The 21,282-nt window shown below is 36.4% G+C and overlaps 1 protein-coding gene across 2 annotated transcripts in view; it reads left to right on the top strand.

The window, feature by feature from the left end:
• DLG5 (discs large MAGUK scaffold protein 5) overlaps nucleotides 1-21,282 on the top strand; it is a 114,755-nt gene that overhangs the window by 61,762 nt on the left and 31,711 nt on the right. The window contains exons 1-9 of one of the 2 annotated variants that reach the window (XM_062580323.1): nucleotides 1,559-1,649; nucleotides 1,914-2,057; nucleotides 4,840-5,023; nucleotides 9,013-9,272; nucleotides 11,983-12,295; nucleotides 16,838-17,068; nucleotides 19,137-19,321; nucleotides 20,199-20,324; nucleotides 21,055-21,187. In XM_062580323.1, coding sequence (XP_062436307.1) covers nucleotides 1,963-2,057; nucleotides 4,840-5,023; nucleotides 9,013-9,272; nucleotides 11,983-12,295; nucleotides 16,838-17,068; nucleotides 19,137-19,321; nucleotides 20,199-20,324; nucleotides 21,055-21,187 — 1,527 coding nt within the window. In that variant the 5' untranslated portion in view covers nucleotides 1,559-1,649; nucleotides 1,914-1,962. Of the gene's footprint in view, nucleotides 1-1,558; nucleotides 1,650-1,913; nucleotides 2,058-4,839; nucleotides 5,024-9,012; nucleotides 9,273-11,982; nucleotides 12,296-16,837; nucleotides 17,069-19,136; nucleotides 19,322-20,198; nucleotides 20,325-21,054; nucleotides 21,188-21,282 lie in introns of those variants that run through there. The other variant, XM_062580322.1, reaches the window with a different exon arrangement.

The raw sequence follows: 21,282 nt of genomic DNA, 5'->3' as shown, positions 1-21,282 counted from the left end.
ACATTCGCTGTAGCTTTGAGAATGACTTATCGGTTATTCTTTGGTTAAACTGCACTGACTGGAATATTCTGTGGGAATGTGAATTTCCAATTACAAGCTTAATGTGAGCATGTTTTAACGGGAGTCAATAAGCCTAATGCATTCCCAGAGATTTAAATGGTGCTTCAATTAATGTTGTCATTTTAATGACTGTGTTAGACAGATGGTGTCTACCTTCAATAACTTCACCCTAAAGTCTCATTTAAATCAATACTTAGATCCTTAGTACTTCTGTCAAGGGTGTGAACATTTGCAAATTGAGTTTTACTTATGCTAACTAGGATTATATTTTAGAAAGAAGATTATCAATGCAGTAGGAACAGTAATATTTCCGTATAACTGTATGAGCATAGTACTGCTTTTTTTTGGCATCCCTAAATGGACAGTGAGTTAAAAAAAAAAAAAAAAAGAAGAAAATCTAAAGATCACTGATGATATGACATAAACATACAGTTATTTTGTATGAATTTGGCTTTAATTGACTGTTAATTGTCAGTCAAGGAAGGGTTTTCTAGTTTTGCATTTCCCGGGCGTACTTCTCTGTGGAGGAGGCAGGAAAAGAGGAGTTCCAGTGAAAGGCCATTCTACCCGGCACCCCAAGTGCAACTGGGTTACTAAAAAGCACCTTCATATTGCACATCAACTCCTTAAGACACTGTGAATCAGATGTGATTGGTTTGGGTTTTTTCTTTTTTTTATGACTCTCAGCACCGCAGCTGTGCTAAACAGTTTCCATTCTCCCTTGTCAATTCGATTGCCAGCTGAATTTCAGTTCCAAGATCCAAGTGGCTGTTTATGTATGAAGCAAAGACAATCCTGATTACTTTTCAGGCTGAGCTTACAGTGAAGCTATTTGGAGGGGAGTGAGATGAGAAGAAGAGAGAGAAAGGATGATCTATGTGGCAACAGAGCAAATTAGACATATGAGATGCTTGTAGGAGTATGAAATACCCAGGGAATGGTATATGAAGTCACTGTGAAACTAGTCACTTGTCTTGCCCGACGAGATGGATTACTTGAGAATTCCCCCTGCTCCTATGCGTCTCTAAATTTTTAATTGAAAATTTTTAGTGTCTTTTGATTTTAGCTTTCACTTTGTCCACCTCACTAAAAATTCATTATTAGAGATTATATTGTATTAGAAAATCCTATGAATGAATATTTTATATGAAAAAAATTTGGAATATTGTATGGAAATATGTATTTAATCCTGATATGTTTTCTCATTCATTCATTGGAGTTTTAAATAAAATAATAACACTTCATTTAATTATATGACTTTTGGTAAAAAGCAGTCAAATTCCTCTGGCACAGATGCATGTATTTGGTGTTGCTCTGAAATTCTTTCTCTTAACCCTAATCCTAACCCTGATTTTCCTAGGGAGCTGTAGACAAGGACCTCCAGCTGTTGCCTAGACAAAATTTTTTTCCCAGCCTAGTGCTCCATGCAGTCCCTGCTTTACTTTGGCAGCCTCTTTTCAGCCCCACTCACTGCAGTGCAATGGTTTCTCTTCGAAAGTTTTGACATGCTTATGCAGAAAAGCAGATTGGCTCGTTCTTGTATCGAGTGGCAGTTCTGGTCTGTGATAATCCTGCTGCTCAGGAGGGAGGTGCGTGGATCCACGGTACAATGTAGAGTAAGTTAACGTTGGACAAGATGTTATGTCTCAGTGTAAAATTGATAGAGGTTAAAATCAGGAAGTCTTATTTGTGGTTGCATCATAATGTCAAATGTTTAGTATTTAAATTTAAGCATAATATAGTCTTAGTATCAAGAATTGCGTAATACCAATCATTTATTGGACAGTAATGTCATAGTCCCTTCATTCTCTTTGGTAGCTGAGACTTGACTTTGTATTTTTGTTCCATGCCAGACCAAGTCCAAAACCAAATCATGATTATGAAAGATTGAAAATACAGTGCATGAAGGCCATGTCAGACCTGCAGTCGCTGCAGAATCAACATACTAAGACACTAAAAAGGTGTGAGGAAGCAGCAAAAGAGGCAGATTTTTATCAGTAAGTACCAATAAAGTTGTAAAAGGTAAGAGTTGACCAGTCTCTGCTTGGCTATAAGTTACTAGAATGTGGTAACTGGATTTTTTTAATCTATTTTTCCTCTTTAATTTTAAGATGAATGTTTCTGTGCATTCGATAAGGTTTCTAGTCAGTTATAAAGGATAAAGTATAAGTTGTTTCATTTTGAAGAATCTGAGATAGGAAACCTTGAGAAATAAAGCCTCACTGACTTAATAGTGAGATCTAGAAGTCTTCTGTCAAGTTTGAGAGCAGAATATAATTTGAAAGAAGTAATTGATTATTTAGTTTTAGGTTTTGATAGCTGTCATGCTGACTCCATGTAAGTTTTAACACAGGCTTAGACCAATAGTAAGCATTTGTGGAGATGCAATAAAATAAGGAGTTGTTGAATACTTCTAGCACATATTTCTATTTTAAAATCTGTTGTTGATGCAATAAGAGCACATTTTATTCACCTGAAAGGAAAACAGCTCAGAAATCAAAATGCAAATAATACTGGGTTTAAGGATTTTCAAATCTACACTATAAAGTATGACAAGTATTTAAAGACAGCATTTGTTTTCATTGACAGCTGCTAGTTCTTACATTGTACTCACAACTTTTCAAACCTTTTGAAGATATGCATCATTTCCTTTGTACAGTATATTTTAAGTTCTTCTTGCAAAACCTGCAAATAATATTAAATATTGTCAATAGGTATAAATCTAGCAAGTTGTATGGCTTCTTTTCAAAGAACTTCATTCATCTACTTGGTCTCATTTAAGGTTTTTTCTCTATGCTTCCTCCTCTAAATTAATGATTATTTTTGCTCACTTCTATTTGTTATATAGTGATTTTTCTCTGTGAATATGTGCTTCTTGCTTGAATTTTAACTGTTCTGTGAAACAGTACTGGTTACTAGTATTTCAAGTACTTTTACTAGCTAGTGAATTCTGTGCAAAGCCAATAGTGTTCAGTACTTTGTAGACGGACTTTTTTTCCCAAAGGTGAAATATCTATGTTTATCCAATGCAAGACTTCCATATTCTTTATCCTAAAAGATAGCTGTTTAGCTCATCTTATTTAGGAGTTATGTACTCTCTGAAATCATACTGTTATGTACTGGTTTTTTTCAGTGTTTTCATGATAGTGTAGAAGGATTTACCTTCTCATGTTAGGAAAAAATTTTGAGTTTTGAAAGACAAGGATTAGTTGAAATATTCAAGTATTTGAAGTGTATAGGAGTATTCCCAGAAACCAATAGTTTAAAAGTCTCCCATAAAATGATGCATATATGAAATTACAAGCTTTTGTGTTTACATTTGGTACAGACCAAGATTATGGTCATAAGAAAGTTTCAAGTGATTCAGAGGTTGTGCTGTTCTTTTTACTCTAGCAACTCATTTACTGAGACTTGAGTAGGGTAAGTTCCTACTTAAAACTTCAGGGAGGCCAAAGCTCACTTTAGGTTTTAGATGCCCCAAATGTAACAGCGTGTTGAAATCCGTAACGCTCTTGTTTTGTCCTGTGATTAGCTCTTGGGGTACCCGAGAGAAGAAGCCAATACAACAGCTTTTAAAATGGTTCCTCCCTGCCCCCCTTGCAGCTCATAGAGCCCCATGCTTAGGGGCAGGGGATTATTGCCTTTCCAAAGGCTCTGTGATTGCCAGTGAAATCTGTATAACAAGTTAGTAACCTACATGTAAAGATTATGTATACTTAATCTTGTGAATGTAATTTGTCAAAGGCTTAATTTTTCAGCAGGCTGTTGCCCTAATTTTAAGGAAGATTTCTGTAAGCCCCTTGGGTCGTTCTGCACAGGAAATGCTGATATTTCACTTCACAAGGAGGGAGTACAAAGTGTATTTTAGCTGGTTTACCAGATATTTTTAAAGTATGAATTGAGTCTATTCATTGCCTCTAGTTTTTCCTTCCTTCTTTTTTTAACATGGACTTTAAACAGTTTACCAGCAGGTTTGAGAGTTTAGTTTGAGTCGGCCTGTTTCAACAGAAAAAGCTGGACCGTATCAAGTTATCATTTTACTTTATCCACCATAGTAAAGTATATTAGATTAGATTAACTCTTGCTCTTTTTCAGCAGTGATCTGCTTTAAGTTTGGGCTGTTACCTTGAATTGTAATTTGAATGATAGTCTCATCATGTGACTATGAGTTGTTTAACTGAGAGTGCAATTCTTGCAACAGTTATAGCATGTGTAATTAGTTTGGAATAACTTTAATAGGTTTCTTTGTGACTTGCTTCCTTGCTTGAGTGTAATCAAAACACTGTGCGTGGTGTTTTTTTAATTTAGCAATAGGAAAAATATTTTTTTTCTGGATGTTAGCTTAGCTGCTAGTCAGACAAGGAGCCCAAGAGAAAGTGGAGATAATGGTACAATTACCGTTATCACCAGGAGCTTACTGTGCTTGTGCTGTACTATCTTTGTGCGTATCTGCTTGCTTTTTAAATGGTTGTGAAATGGCATTGGTGGGATGTTTCTGGTTTTGCATAAATCCGTTATCTTTTTAATGCTGTATAAGAATACCATGTAGTTTCAACTGGGATTTCTTCTTTATATTCCTGCTCCTCTCTGTTTATTTCTGGTGCTTGAAATACTCAAATTTGAAGAAGTGAGTTAGTGTGATATGTTTTTTTGATAGTAAACTTGTGCTTAACATGAGTTAACCTTGGCATCAAGAGTGTGTCCTGGAAAGGTTTCCTCTAAGAGCTTTTTTTCTGTGTGTGTGTGTGTGTGTGTGTGTGTGTGCACGCGCGCACCCAGTACATTGCACAGTCGACTGCTGAGTGACCAGTCCCAACTGAAAGAGGACATGGATACCCTGAAGAGGAAAAACACGCAGTTGGTGCGAGAACATAATCATCTCCAGCAGTCATGTGAGGAAATGAAAAGACTTCATGATGAGGATCAGAAAGAGATAACGGACCTACGTAGCCAGCAACAGCAGGTAAGCTACAGTTGGGGGTGTAAGTGCTAGTAGGAACCATGATTTGCTTCTGAAGAATTTAAAGGTTTTTCCATATCTGGATGAAGTGTCTCATTTCTTTTTAACTTAAGTTTCCGTATTTATTTCTTTACAAGTGACTACTTTGAGACAACAGGCACACATTTATCACCTAGAAAATGATAATTCATATTTTGATAAATAAGTGAATAAAACTGAAAGTATAGCTTGCTGACTTTCGTGTCTTGCCGATTCTAAAATATATGCCTTAAGTTTTTAAGAGGAGACAGCTAGATTGTGGATATGAATTGAGCTTTTATGTCTAGAAAGAAGAAGGAATGATATAGAATACTAGCTAGTGTGAAGAATTTTTACTGCAGAGAAGGAAAAAACGCTGTGCAAATGAAGATGATAGTATACGGCATGATTTTTCTTAAGTGGCCTCCAAGGAGGTACATGGAATGGTGTCAAAAATCTAGTTTAAAGTTGTGAAGCTATTAAAAATAAGACCTTTATCTCTAGATCTTAAGGTATTGCATGGGACAGGAGTAGCTTTGAACAGGCAAGAAGTCCAAGCTGCGTTTGTTCTTTGACAGTGTTGCAGGGAAAAAAACGACTGACAGGTTTTTCTTTATTCTAGGGACACCTTAAAGGTTAGGGAAATAATGGATCTCAGTTTGGTTATTTAGGTTCACGGACGCTCTTCAGTAATAGCAAAGCTGTAGGTTGAGTAATGTTTTTAAACTTGAAACATAAAATCAAGCTTTTCAGGACTGAAAGGTGGACATTTTGAAACTCTGCGCAACAGGGCTGTCTCAACACTCAGGTTGTTTGGTTCACAGAGACTGAAGAAAGAAGGGCGCAGGAGACATAGCAAGGAGCAGCTAGTGATCAGGTCTGTGATTCACTTATGGAGAAGTGTGACCATTTAGCTGGAATAGTTGCAGTAACATGGGGAATGGCTAAACAGGACATCTCGGTTAACTGTGTGTAGGCTGATTCATAAGGCAAACTTTCAAGTCAAACATTAGGCTTTAGAAGCAAAGCCTATGCAAACAAAAATAATTATTTACTAGGGTAGGAGGGATAAAGGTCAGAGCAACCTCTGCGTGCTGAATGGTGGCTTAGGAATTTTCTTGGTGCAAGTGCAAAAATAAATTGAGATTTGCATTTCCTCTTGATTCCTGCCTCGGACATTGTTGTTTGGAGAGTTCTGCTATAAAATGGTTTAGTGACTTGGTTCAAAAGTTTGTGAAGCCCAAATGGTTTGTTGTTTAAACTTAGGTAAATCACTTAGTTGTTCTGTGCCTCAATTTTTTTGTTCACTCTGCACAGCAGAGATGTAAAACCCACCAGAGAGGGCTGTTATATTTCCATGGTCTGTCTTGAAGTTATCTGGCAGTATAAAAAGAGGTTAAAGCATCATTTAAAGTATTTATTTAAAGAAATTTTGTCTCATGTGAACTTCCATGATTACATTTTAAAAGAAAATAGTGTGCATAATTCTCGGTGAGAAACTAGTATAACTTCTTTTCTCAGCATGTCAAAGTGAATCATGTTGTCTTGAAGGGACGCCAAGAGCCTCGTCTTGTCTGTGTCACTTCTCATCTGAATTAGTCTTAACTCTGTTTTTGTTGATCCCTCTGACATGTTGTTCAGTGTCAGGCAATAATAAAATGCAGCATCTCAGTACCCTCAGAGAGCAAAATCTTCTGATCAAGTTACTCTTACAGTGTGGGATTGCCACTGATTTCCTGTGTAGCAACTGAGCAGCTTAAGTTCTTGCTGCTCGCGTATGAAGGCCCGCGTTGCTATGGCTGTCCCCTTTGGTCTGACTGGGACTATTTACTTTTTCTCACATTGGGACTTTGGATGGGAGACTTTCCTTATTGCAGTGTTTCCTGTTCATGGCGTTTCTTTCTTTTTCGGTGTGTCAGATTGAGATCTCTGTTAGCAGAGATTTGTTAAACCTCATGCAATTTCTTGTATGCTTGGCTTCTTCTTCTTCTTTTTTTTTTTTTTTATTTAATGTGTCTTCAGCAAAAAGACATACATGCGTTAAACAATGTGAAGTGGCTTGTTTCTCCTTTGCTCTCAAATACTCTGTTCTCAAAGCTGCTTTCAGTGTGCTTCGGGAAGCTGTCTTCAGGAAAAGAACACCCTTGAGGGGGTGTTAATTGACATACACTTACACTTTCCATAGGCTTACAATTTGTCACACAAAAAAGTAGTATGTTCTTGAATGAAGAGACATCAGCACACATTTAACTACTTACCTAAAATGGCTCTGAGCAGTGTGACAGTGTAAATGTGTCCATCTGCGTGCACAGGTTACCCTTCTGAAGCCGGTGAGCGTGTGCGTGCATGTGAAGTTAGCCGGGCCTCTGAGCGTCTTGCCAAAGGGCAGCCTTGATCCGGGACTACTGCGCGCATCAGACCAGTGTCAAGTTGAAGAACTTTCTTCTTCTTTTATCTTGCCTATGTAGAGAAGTGGTTTTCTGATAATAAGTCGGTCCTTACCTGCCAACAGCGGACAGTGAGATGTGTGCAAAAGCTGGTGATCTCTAAATGGTGGCAGCTCGTTTTGGTCTGCAGGCATCCAGGCTCTTCCGTGTTCAGGAACAGATCTTTAGTCTGAATATAGGAAATAAAAGAAGATGAGGAGCCATAGATACCTGAAACTGTCCATAGGATGTGAACAAGTATAGCAGGGAAAACAATATACAATTTTTTCACTTTGGAGGCAGTGTATTGAATCTGTACCATCACATCTCTGCAGTAGATGGCTGAGAAAAACACTCCTGGTAGTTAAAGTTTGTTTGATCTGTGGGTGGGAGCTGTTATGCATTTTGTTATTTTGTTTCATGCATAGTGCTTGCATTTTTATTCTTTCTTTATCTTCTAGCCTGATCTTTTTTTTTTTTTTTTTTTTCCTTTCTCCAGATTGCTAGGGACCTATGTCCAATGTAAGAGCAATTATATGCTTTGTAGCGTAACATTAAGATTGTGTGTATTTCTGGCACTGCTCTGTATTGAATTCTCTTGTTTCTTCCTGCCATTCTGTTAAGTCCAAATTTCAATAAAAGAGCTAAAACATAAAAAATGAGCATACTTAAAAAAAAAAGAAATGAAAAAAAAAAAAAAAGGTGGCAAAGCCTCATTTTGGGCATTGTTTTTTAGCCTCTTGAGACAGGAGAAGACCTGGATTCACTGAATTTCACTAGGGCTTTCTATTGCCGTTGTGGTCATTTGTCATTATTATTTACTACAAAATTCTTAGGTAAATGGAAATCAGTTTGTAGCTAAGATTTGGGTTAGACTTTAGATAGATATTAGATATTTCTGTTAATATTTTGTTTATAGGTTTTGAAACACAAGCTTTTGTGGGTAGCTTTCAGATGAAATACCTTTATAAATATTAAAAGATAGGCTTATGTGTATAATATATAGTGTAGCTTTTATTCTTTTGAAGTTTTGAATTATTTGTGTTCTCAGAGGCTATAGACCATCTGTCTTGAGTGCCACCTTGTGGTGATTCCCCAAATTACTGGTATCTTCATCTTCAAATAACTATTATCTATTACTAATATCAAAAAATACTTTGAAGAAAATGTAGGTTTAATAAACTGGCAGTAGCAGAATTAGCTTTAAAGAGATTTTCATAAACTTGTGCACTTAAGATGTGATAAACCATTTTTTCCAGTTAACATTCAGCAGATGACTGAAGGAACTGAATAAAAACTGAATTTAACAATATTTCTTGGCAATATCAGTTTTATTAATCTGCAGATGAGATTCTTTTAGATACAGATTTCATCATTGCAATGGCTTAGTACTTTTTAAATACAGATTTCCTTTGCCGAGCAGAGTAGTTTAAAAAAGTGAGCTGTAATCGCACAGTAGGAAGTTTCAAATGATTTTCATACACCTTCATGAAAAGACATGTATTCATATTTTTACAGCTGAGACTTATCAAAGCTTTTTTTTTTAAGGTTATGAAGCAAAATGGGTCATCAGAGATATTAAATAAACTGTATGATACAGCAATGGACAAGCTAGAGGGTGTGAAGAAGGATTATGATGCATTAAGGAAACGGTATAACGAGAAGATAGCAAGTCACAACACAGATCTTAGCCGACTAGAACAGGCTGAGGAGGAGAACAGACGTCTTCAGAAGCAGATTGACATGTTAATGAAACAGAGGGACACAGCAATACATTTCCAGCAGCAATATTCCTCTTCTCTCAGAAGGTATAACTGATTTTTGGTACCTTTCACATATGCTATGAGGACAACAACCACTCGGTTGTAGCTTCTTATTTTCTCTATTGTATATAACTAATATTTTCCTAATATTTATGTGTCTCTATCTTATTATTTTAGTATGATAGGTAAGCATGCTTTTTATATACAGTATTTTTTTAAGAAGGGGTTAGAGGTGTGATGCACACATGTATATGAAGAAATAATGCTTTTTCTTGAGAAAGGAATTTCCAAATTAAGGTGTAGACATTGTGTGAGGAATTTTAACTGTTATTTAACATATGTGAGAAAGGCATACTCTGTCTTTTGAGCTATGTTTATTGTTAATTATAGACGCAGGAGCCAAAAATACAGCCAAAATTTTGTTAAGCCTCAGATTTAGTATTCCAAGCAGTGAACTCGTCTATGGGTGATGAGGACCATAAAAGCCATCAGCATAAAAAACACACACATACGTATGTGTGTACACATATAAGTATACATGTATTTTTGTATACTTACATATGTACACATGTATATTTGTATGAAGAAATAAAACAAGTCCAGAAAAGCATATTATTCCAAAAGGACGTTTAACAAATACGGATGTTCTGAAGCACAGGTAAAGTTTTTGTGGCACTTGAACTGCCGCCTCGGTGCTAGTTTGCAGTGCTTCCAGTGGGCAGCAGAGTTGCTGGGATGGATGCACCTAGGAGTCTCCTGTTGCTGGGAAGGTCCCTCATTGCACTGCTGCCACCAGCAGCTGGAACAGAGGAGGGCAGAGACATTATTTCACCCTGTACCTAATCTCTCTCTGCTCCTGCTTGACACTAGTCCTGCACAGTTACTGGTGAGGGGTATGAGGAATGCTAGTGTAAGTAAGGACTCTGAAGAGTGTCCATAGGTCTGTTGGGAATGTTTTCATGGCTCTAAGTTAGGGATAACCATGCATCTCTCTCAGCCAAAAAGCATGTTTACTTCTGCATTCATAGACTTCTAGTATTTTTCAAAACTGAAATTAAGCATAGATTATAATATACACTTACAGTGTGCATGAAGTTGCAATACATTTAAATTTTAAAAAGATTTGAGAGAGTGTAGTTATGTAACTTAAAAAGACTGACATGATTCCTGAAAGTAAGGGAAAAGCATGTGGAAGAAAGCACTGGAATGTGCTAGCATGACATATATGATTATGGCCTTGTCCTGTAGGCCTCCTTTCTTAAGAGGAATTATATTTTTATACCCGGAGCTGTATTTAAATGTTAGTCATACTTGGCTCGGGATTTGCATAATGTCCTGACACATAAATTAGTTTTTTCAAGGTTAATAATTTATAATTGCTATGAGCCCTCAAGAAGAAATAAAGTTTGTTAAGCAAGATCTGTTGTGCAAGATGATGGTATGGTTTGATACTGAGCAAACGTTGGTTTTAAGAATTTCAAGAAAGGTATCCTTGTTTCTGTGAACCTTGGATCCAGCCAAGGTAGTACAATTGGGCTTCAGTAACTTTTGTTTTTTATTTGGTTGACTTTTGGTCTGGACTTCTTTTACATATTTCCAGGTAAAGAAATTCAGTCTCACATTTTGTCATTTCTTCATAACCAAGCTTAATTTGGGTGATTGACTACTAAACCCAAGATGTTTTTAAAATGTTTTCAGCTGTGTATATTTCTCAAAATTTATTTTTCAGAATGTAAGATTTAACCAACTTGCAGCTCAAAGATGACCCAGTAAAACATTTCAGCACTGTTTTTTATTAAGATCAAGATCAAAGACAGTCCAAATGGCTTTTAGAGAGAGTAGGAAGAGCAAGACTTGAATGATGGCCATTTTGAATGAATCTTTGGTCCTAAAAAGTACAATAGAAGTGTTTACCCTTATTTTCCTCATCTGTGAAATTGTCACAATAATACGCAGCATAAGAATGTATCCAAGATGGTTCAGCTGGTAATTCCATAGTGGGTATAGCTATTTTTAATTTTCAAAATATTTCATATGTACTAATCCCAAATTTAAATGTGGCATTCTGCAATTTTAATGTAGGTGATGGCACTCCAACAGATCTGCTCTAGTTTGAAATTGCATTGCAAACCAAGCAGGTGGTCCTTCCTGCTGAGGGGTCTCACTTAAGAATGGGGTGCCATGTACAAAGCTATTCTCTTTCATAGCAGTGGAATAAATTGGCCTTTACAGGAAACATCTGTGCAAATGTGATCCAGCTGCCTGGGCCTCCTCCAGAGGAGGTAACGCAAGGCAGGTGGGATCCAGGTGTTGCAGCAGGAACTCTGCCTTCAGGTTTCCTCCATTATCAGGATTCAGTGTGACTGTCTCCCCATAGTAGAGACTCTCCCTTCTTTCTACAGTCACTTCCCTTAAAGGCAGTGTTATTTTTTTCCCTGCTCTACTATACTTACCACCTTTTTTCTTCTTTCCTCATGACATTTTTTTTTTTGTTTTGGCAAATGGCTTTGATGTTTTACACTTTAGAATTTGATCGTTAAAAGTATTTTGCATTTTTGTGGGATGCCCTATTGATGAAAATGAATGTGTGTCTGAATTACTTGTTTTAGTTCTATTGTCTTTGCTTGTGGACTGTAAGCATACTTGTCTGGTTGTTTTTCTGTAATCTGTCCAGTCCTCAGCTTTTGTATATCTGGTCGTATCAAAATTGTTCTTTTGTTCTTTGCTTACTCCCCCCCCCCCTCTCTCTCTCTAGGTTTGAGTCAGTACAGCAGGAACTAAGCAATGCCACAGCACAAAACAAAGAGTTGCAGAGAGAGATGGAGCGATTGCAATCAGAGGTGACAAGGTTCAAAACAATGCAACTGAAAGCAACAAAGGATGCAGAGAAGTACAAGGAAGAGAGGGACTCCGTTTTCAATGAATACCGCCTCATAATGAGCGAGAGGGATCAAGTAATCAAAGAGGTAGATAAGCTTCAAACAGAGCTGGAGCTTGCCGAGTCCAAACTGAAGAACACTTCCTCCGAGAAGCGAGTGGCTAGCGAAGAGATGGAAGCTTTAAGACAGGTATTAACTAAGCCTTTTGGTGAGGAAGGAAATGACTATATTGCTGACTCTATAATTAGAAATATATGTGAATAGGAAATTCCATATTTTCCTATAGCAGTCTTTACTATCAATTATTAAAATTCCATGTTTTAGTAGAGTACCTGTAAGATGAAATTTGCTCTTCTCTTGACTTTATTCTGCTCATTATAAATCCCCCTTTTACTAAGTTGGTCTCTTATGCTTTTTCAAATAATGGCCTTTGTAACAAGTATTTAGAGCTACGTTGTTATTTCTAACTTTTAACCATTATGAGAACCTCTGGATACTATCCATTATGACTTAAGTTACATGATAAAATAGATTCTCAAGTATTTATGCAAAGCCTGTGCTTACATGCGTGTTCTTACTCATTGGCACTCTTTCTGCCTTTTTTTAAAGTTAACAAGGATATTTTGAAGATTTTTTCACTACAACTGAGGCATGCTTTAGAAAGTGTGTTAAACTAAAACTTTGTATCTTTCAGCAATATATTTTTGAGAAGTTTGCATCCTATAGTGCAGCTTGTTGCTCAGTTTTGTTTCAGCTGAAATGCGTTCACTTGACTCCTGTTTGCAAATACTACTTTTAGCATGAAATAGGTCAATTAAATGTGTTCCATTGCCTATAAATCCCAGTTTACTTTTTTTATACCACTAATATATCACTAATATATAATCACTATAAATGAACAAAATACTCTTTATGAATAATTAAACAGTGGAGCTTTGTTTAAACTACACGGTTGTTCAGATGCATAATGTGGATTTTGACATACGGCACTATTTTTAAAAATAACTTCTAGCTTTAAATATTCAAAGCTTTCAACCCCGCATGCTTGCCAGATAAGTGATTTAGCCTCTGCAGTGGGTGAGGTTTTAATAAATCTGTTTCAAAGCTCTTCTACCTCCATTGAGGCCATTAAGCCACTAGAAATTTTCGTCATTGATTTTACTGGAATTAAGGTCAGATAAAATGGAGTACCAAAGAAAATAGCCACAATTAATCTTTTTTTTTTTTCTTTTTTTTGCATAGCTGCTCACATTTGTTATAACTTTCATCATGGTGTTGTAATTTGCCAGCATGCTTTAGTAGGAGATTAGAGTATATTATATAGGTGTTCCCTCCTGTATCACTGACTCTCTTGAAGGGGTGACTAAAAATGAGCAGGAAGGAGGATGCGAGTCCAGGACTAGTGAGCAAAATGCTGGCAGGGTACGGTCATACACCTGCTAAAAGGCATAAAACAGTACTACTGAGATCATTTTATTCTTGTTTTCTTTCCTGTAATTATGATTATTCAGCCTGTGAGCAAGTGTGACACAAGTCCTATGCAATGAGTAAGTAGTGAAGAACTCAGTTATTCTATTTCATTGTTATTTAAACTTTATATGGTCCCACATGCTCAAGTAGAAATGGATTAATTTACATGAAAAATACAGTCAGTGCCAGACATTTATAGATTGTAGAAGAAATCACAAGTTAATTAAGAACGGTCAAGATTTTGCACTGTGGAGAGTTCTGAATGAAGTTCTAGTGAGTTAGGCTGCTCAGAGCTAGAGATTAGGGGTCATAAATTTCCCCCATCTCCAAGTGGTGTTTTGGTTTAGCACAATCTTTTGCTTCAGCAAATGCTTAGAAAATAGAATTTTATCTTAGTAGTACAGTCAGCATTCCCCTGCGTCTAATAGGCTGGTTGTATTTTTTTCCTATATGTTGTTACCATACTATATTCGAATGTGAGAACTACCCTCAGAACTGAGAATTCTTATCATCACTGCTACAAATGTTAGTTCTGTTGTCTATATCTTTAGTTTGATTGCAAAATAATGAGAATTTAGTTTTTAATTTAAATGTTAGCAGAAATATCTTAGTTGCTATGCTTATGCTTTTAGTAGTGTGTCCCCAAATAAAAGCTGCAGGATGGTAATTATTTCTGTTTACCAGGTGTGCAGCGTAAGTTCTCAGCAAGAATTTGGGCCAAGGTGCTGCACACCTGGGATTTTAAGGATCCTCTTACTGCAAAATAAAGAGTAATTTTGAATGACACGAAGGCAGACAGTGTTAACAATCTTTGCTTCCATGTTGGTACAGTCCATTACCATCTCCAGTGTTAAGGAAAACCTCCTGTCTAGACGAACACGATCTGCTGATACTTCACAAATTCAGAATAGCTCTTCAAAGCACTGTAGTATTTCTAAATAATATCTATTCTAATCAACACCAAACAGCACTTTGTTTTGTGCTGTCATGCCATAGTTTTGTGCAAACATCTCGGAAGCTAGGAATGGACTTGTATTACTGCCTGCTGAAGGCAATGACTGCTCTTACTCAAACAGCTTATGTTGAGGATGCTGGAATGAACTGTAGCAATACCTGTTCTTTCCCCAGTCATTTTAAAGCATTTTAAATTCTCATTTAATGAATGGTTTTCTGAGAATTTTTCCTCTGCCTTGATATTGAGGGGACTTTTTTTCTGCTGCATACTGGAGAAGACTTAATATTGTGGTGCAAGTTGTGTATATATTCATTTGAAAGCACTTTCTATATAATCTATAGTTAAGCCATGTAAAGTACTTTCTGTACTGAAACCTGTTTTCATCAGATAGGGTAGGAATCTCTTTTCAAAGGTACTGAGCAACTGAAGCTTTTAGTGATGTTAACAAAAATCTTAAGTGCTGGTATTCAGTGATGTGCTTAAAGTTCACAAAGTGAGTCATTAATTCTGGTACTTACCTCCAGCACAAAATTGTGTGTTTTAATACAGTCACAGAACTGTTTCAGCAGCCATGGTAGCCCTAATTAGATGTCATAACTCAAGAAAGAATGTTAGCATAGCAAAATACAATTGTCTTTCATGCTCTAAATGTTCAGTTTTATTTCTTGCAAATTGCAGAGTCAAGTAGGAGCTAGCTTTTGACATAATGTCCTTATATTTTAAGTATTTGGACCCTTTCCTTCTTTCACTTTTCAGATGATGGCTGTCTTTAGCAATCCTTTTCAAATCCAAACATCAATAGTTTCCGCCTAGAAAGAGTTGTCGGTATGTAGAAGGACCTCTTTATAGTTATTGGCTGAATATTATTAGGTGGTTGGACCATCCAGAAGATCAATGGCCTGAAATTCAACTGTGTTAATGCCTCATTCCTTAGAACAAGATATTAAAACATATTTTACCACCACTCCTGCACAGTTGCATCAAATAACTGCTCCAAGTTGGTCATGGGATGCATGCACCATTTCAAGCGCATCTTTCTTGTTGTGTGGTACTGTTTTGATAGGCATGTTGCTGTGTGCAAGTCATCAGTGTCGGTCAGTGTCCCGTTCTGTGCAGAAGCTCAGGAATGGCAGTTTGATATTTCTTTTCTAGGCTGTTCTGTGCATTGCCAGCTGCATTTTGTTCCCTCTCTTGCTCTGAAAATGGTACTTTGATTTAGAGACTTATTATAAGATTTTTTTTTAAGCTCTGAGTATTCAACTGGATAGTTCTTTTCATTTTCTGTAATTGCTTTAGTTTTTTGATACCTTAATATAATACTCAATAGAACAAATATAACAGCCCATTGAAATCTATAGTTCATTTGTCTTAGAAAGCTGATTATCATCCACAGTGAGTGGTATTCATTTCCCCAGAAGTCTATTAACTCCGTACTTATTTAAACTTGTTAGGACTGTTCCATAGGGATATTCTGCATTTCAGGTCTTTTTTTCTCACTAATGTATGCTCTTGAGGCATGAAAAAAAGTCTTTTTGGAGCCTGTAATCAGTCAGACAATTGCTGTTAAATGTCTTAAAGCGATTCCTCAAGAATTGTCAGTGGAATCTTCAACAATTCTCTTACTCCTGGGAGGGGAAAGTTGAGCAAGAGGGGAGGAGAAAAGAAAATTGTGGTTAAAGTCAGTCTAATTTGAACTGTTTTAAAAGACTAGCTTGTATTTTAGAACTGCGTTTTCTCTTTTTTTTGTTATGATGCAGTTGAACTCCACATTTAGTAAAATGTACTGTAATCCTGTTTTATGGCATATCGTGCTTTTATCTTTGCAACATTCATTAGTATCTTACTGGCATGTGACACTAATGTGCCTTTAAAACTAGTGATGAAGCTATGAGATGCGTATGTGTCTAGACTGTCAACATTACTTTGGTGCTGTTGCTTAAAAACTTTTGCAATGCATTGTTAACATTTGCTATATTTAAAGCCTTTTTTTTAGAAGACCATGTCTGACTGTTTAATGTTGAGGACTACACTAACTGTTCTTCATTTAGGCTCTTCAGAGCTGTGAGTGCTCCTAGGTTCTTGGTTACTTCTGACAGCAGTATGCTAAGGTGATGCTGTGATATCTTTAATACCATATTTAATATTCTTAGCTGGCTCTTATCTGTATATTTGTGCACAATTCTGTTGCATTCCCATTTGGCAGAACATCAGTGGTAAACTTTTAAGGTGTCAGTGTATATCGAGTTGGAGAGATGAATAGTTTACTTCTGTACTTAACATATTGCAACAAATGGATCTTGTTTTAGGAGCTAAACTCAGCTCTAGTGGAAAGAGATCGAGCAATTTGTGAGAGGAATGAGTTGCTGGAAAAATACTGTCATGAAGTGAAGGACAAAGCTGAGGCACAGAAGGAACTTGATCAAGCTTGCAAGGATATTGAGACAGTGAAGGAAGAAAGAGATGTTGCCAGGAAAGAGAGAACAGAAGCTATCATCCAAAGAGACCATCTACTAAGGGAGTATTACCAAGCCCGTCAGGTACTGCAGGTTTCATAAATGACTTTTCATCCTTAGCTTCAAAGAGTCAGTTATTTTCAAGAGGCTTGTTAAAGGTCTAGGGGCCATAAGGTTCCTCCTTACCCTGCTGGGGTCACTCTAGAATACCTGTATATAAATATAAAGAAATACTAAAAAATAGTGACCAAGTTTCTTAGAAACAAATTTAGTCATGCTTCATACTAAGTTTCTGTTTCTGAAAATAAACGGCAAATAAAATACTGTAATCCAGCAGGTGACCAGGTAGTTCTGCTGATAGGCTTGTTGCCCTCTGTGTGTGCTGTTCATGCTTGTGAATATTGGGATATTAGTTACTTCTGATTCCACAGACCAAGTTATTTGAAATGTGATTATAAATTTTTACTATCTGGGCACTTTTTTAGTATAAACATGCTATTCTGATGATCTTTGATAATCTCTACATAAGTAGTAGTATTCTTACCGTTTTGCAGACTTATTGGTGCTCATCTTGCATGAGATACTAAACCTATCAAACCGTTTACAGCTACATATGATTACATGTATTTTAATATGAAAATACATAGTGTCACAACATGTATGTTTATTAAATAACTTGGAATATAAATTATTTTTTAATCAAATAAGCTATTTCAGTACTTTATCACAAAATACTCATTCTCTTTTTATTAATCATCTCTTTACCAACACAAAAATGTTAATTTTCCTTACTTGCGCTGATTTGCTAATCCTGAATGAGTATCTGGGGAAGCAATTGAACTGCATTTTCAGGTGTATTGGGAAGAGGTCTTTTATTGCGTTTGAGTTTTCATGACTGAACCACTGGCATCTTGGAAACTTCTGTTTTTCTCAAGGGACCTGAATAAGCTTGGATACACTCGTACGTGACATAACAGCGGACCTGTTCAGATGCTCAACTACAGTAAATTTCAAATCAAAGTTGATACATCAAATACAAATCTGTCAAATCAACAAATAGATATTTAAATTTGTTTTCCTCCATTGAACTGAAAGAGGAGAGATGTGGTCCTTGGAAACGAAATCACAAATCAAAAGGCCAGGCATAACTCTTTGTAGCCTTTATTGGGCCTCATTTGTTACGCTTTTCATTTTTGAGTGTTGAGATCAGAATGTAAACCTGGGATTTATGGTCCAGTGCTCCTACATTTTGAATGTTAATGGGTCCTATTTAGAGATTAGAGCCTTTTAAGTGTACTAATCCTGACAGTACAGACTTTTTATTGATAAACGTGCGTTCAGATTTTAAAAGCATATCTGCAAAGCTTATCTTTACTCAAATATGAAGACTGGTCAGGTTTATGAGGTTTGTTTGTATAACTGAAGCCAGCCACACTGTTTGCAAGATCTTTGTGGTGGGCCATACCATTGTAGATGGCTCATGCTTCCTGTACTGCAAGCTTGAAGCATCCTCTGTGCCTCTATGTTGTGGTCATTGCTTTTGTTCAGAGCAGAGAATGTCAGCGGAGCAAGTTTATTTAAGAAGAAGCACAATTCTTACCTACATTCAGAGATACTTTAAACAAAGTTTTTTGAAGTTACATGGCTCTGCTTTGGAATTTTAGAGACATGTAAGAATCAAATCTATTTTGTAAAACTGTACATCTGTCTGTCCCTGGGTAAATAAGAGACATTAATGCAGGAAATCTATACTATAACTGCTCATAATAGAGTATCTTACTTCTAAATATGTTTAAATGCATTTTTGTTGGTTTTTTTTCTGTCTTTAAGCAGAACTGGATTTTAAGTATGGAATGTGATCTATAAAGCACAATGTACTCTCTTATTTTGAAATGAGGGTTCTTATTTGTGTAGGTTGTGCTCCCGCACTGTTGGGCACCATTTGAATGAAATACATTGCAGCAGAGTTTTTTGTTGTTCTTTTTATTTTTTACCCAAAGTTGCCATTTAGATGAGGTTTTTGAGCAAGTGGAAATTTTCATGAAAAATCTGAGAATTTGATACTTCAGATAGCAAATATATCATAAAGGCAAATGTGCGTACTTACCTAAAAATTGTGCCTAAAATAGTCACCTATATGTTTAACTCCTAGATACAGGATTCTGCCACCCTAGACATAGAAAGAGCAAACAAAGAAATTGAAATGCTTCGGAAACAATATGAGGCTATGTCTCAAGAACTAAAGGAAGCTGTCCAGGAAGCAGAAGTAGCCAAGTGTAGGAGAGATTGGGCCTTTCAAGAGCGGGATAAGATTGTTGCAGAAAGAGAAAGTATACGGTAAACAAATGTTAGATGATGCATGAATGTTCTTTGTAACACCTTGTGTACAGTTAATGTAATTGTAGAATTTGATGGGTTTTGTTAGCAATTTTTTCACCTTGTTGGAACTTCTGAATTAGTTAAATCACAAGTGGTTTTTTTTTTGTTTTGGTTTGTGTTTTTTTTTTCCTTTTAATGTTGAGAACTCTTTTCAAGACAATCTACTTCATGCTTTTGTTCCCGTAATGTATCTCTGGTAAATACTCTTTAAGAGCCAGCCAGCGCTGCTACAGAAGAACAACAACTTTTGCTGCCTGGTGTGATGTACCTAGCTCCGATTTAGCAATAATCCTGCAAATAATTCTTACCTATGTGGAGATTTGCAGAAGGTGTCCAACATATTTGCTGTTAGACACATGAATGATACAGTGACAGAATACATGATCAGTTCTTTTTTCTGCTAGCCTAAAGAATGCAAGTAAAGTTTTGGAAATGGATGAAGAAAAAAGTTTGTTACCTTGACAAACTCTGCTTAAGACCTAGAATAAGTAATATTTTCCTTTGTTATCTTTATGAATAAAAGCAGAGAAAATACAGCAGTTCTACAGCAGTGTCCAGAGATGGCTTGATTTGGTAGTGTAACTCATTAGGTGCTCTTACAACCTTAGGTGGAAGCTGATCATAGAAGGTAGAACTACAATTTCCCAAGTTAAACTGAAAATGTATATACACACACACTGAATCTTGTGATGCGTACATGATTTTTTTTTTTTTTTGAGAGCGAGGTCTTTTGAAACTACTTTCCATTGCATCAAAAAGTACAGCATGGTAAAATTGATTTGTTACTTAGATACAGTTTTAAGTAATTTTATCTAAACTTATTTTGCTTTTCAAGGACTTTGTGTGACAACTTAAGGAGAGAGAGAGACCGGGCTGTTAGTGACTTGGCTGAAGCTCTTCGTAATCTGGATGATATGAGAAAGCAGAAAAATGATGCTGTGCGTGAACTGAAGGAACTGAAGTATGTTACAGAAGCAACCTAACTGCATGGAGTTGCTATGAAGTCATCCAAAACTTTGCCTGTTAACTGTGTCCATGAGTGAACCATGTGCCGTTATAGCTATGGGGAGCAGGCATTCAGGAGCTTGTGTATGGGAAGAGCACTTGTCTTAGCTATTCCTCAAGCTGTTGTACTGTGGAGATACACTGATACACTAAGATTGCATCAGTGACTGAAGTCAGGTTAACAGCAATTTAGTTCCTCCCAATTGTATTCTCGCTGGTTTATGTACATACAGAAAGTGCGCATCATGTGCAGTCTTTACAGGTTGTGGAAGAGGTTTTGCTTTCACTAATTACCATGCCCCACTTCTCCTGAGCATACCGATGCAGCTCATCTAAGGGTAAAGTTAGATATATTTTGTGATAGCTATTTTAGGAACCTTGCTGTGCACTTTAACCATGTAAAAGTAATCCAAAAAATCTAAGAAGTTAGCACAATATTTAGGAAAAATAAATCTATTTGAGAGCAGTCCAAGGATATTGGGAAGATGGAAGAATAGGGCAAATTTTTGTCACAGCTTGATATTTTGAGTTGGAAGATTAAAAAAAAAATCTCTGAGTGATAACATTATGTATCATTATATTTCAACATATATATATATGTATGTATATGTTGTTGTATATTATTATACATTGTCTTATTTAAAAGGGTAAGTCAGTGTATATAAAGAGCTGTTCTCTTTCCCTAGAGAGAAGATGGAGAATCAATTGGAAAAGGAGGCCAGATTTCGTCAGTTAATGGCCCATAGTTCCCATGACTCGGCCATAGATACGGATTCTCTGGAGTGGGAAACGGAAGTGGTAGAATTTGAAAAAGACAGAGTAAGTTGAAGATATTAACTCTTGTCTTATATGTTGGATTGCCTAAGAGTTAATTAAAATACCCCTAATACTACATATGATAAAAATAACGCTGT

This window comes from Rhea pennata, chromosome 7 (genome assembly GCF_028389875.1).
Source record: "Rhea pennata isolate bPtePen1 chromosome 7, bPtePen1.pri, whole genome shotgun sequence".
Taxonomy (NCBI): domain Eukaryota; kingdom Metazoa; phylum Chordata; class Aves; order Rheiformes; family Rheidae; genus Rhea; species Rhea pennata.
This window is presented reverse-complemented; position numbering and strand designations above follow the sequence as displayed.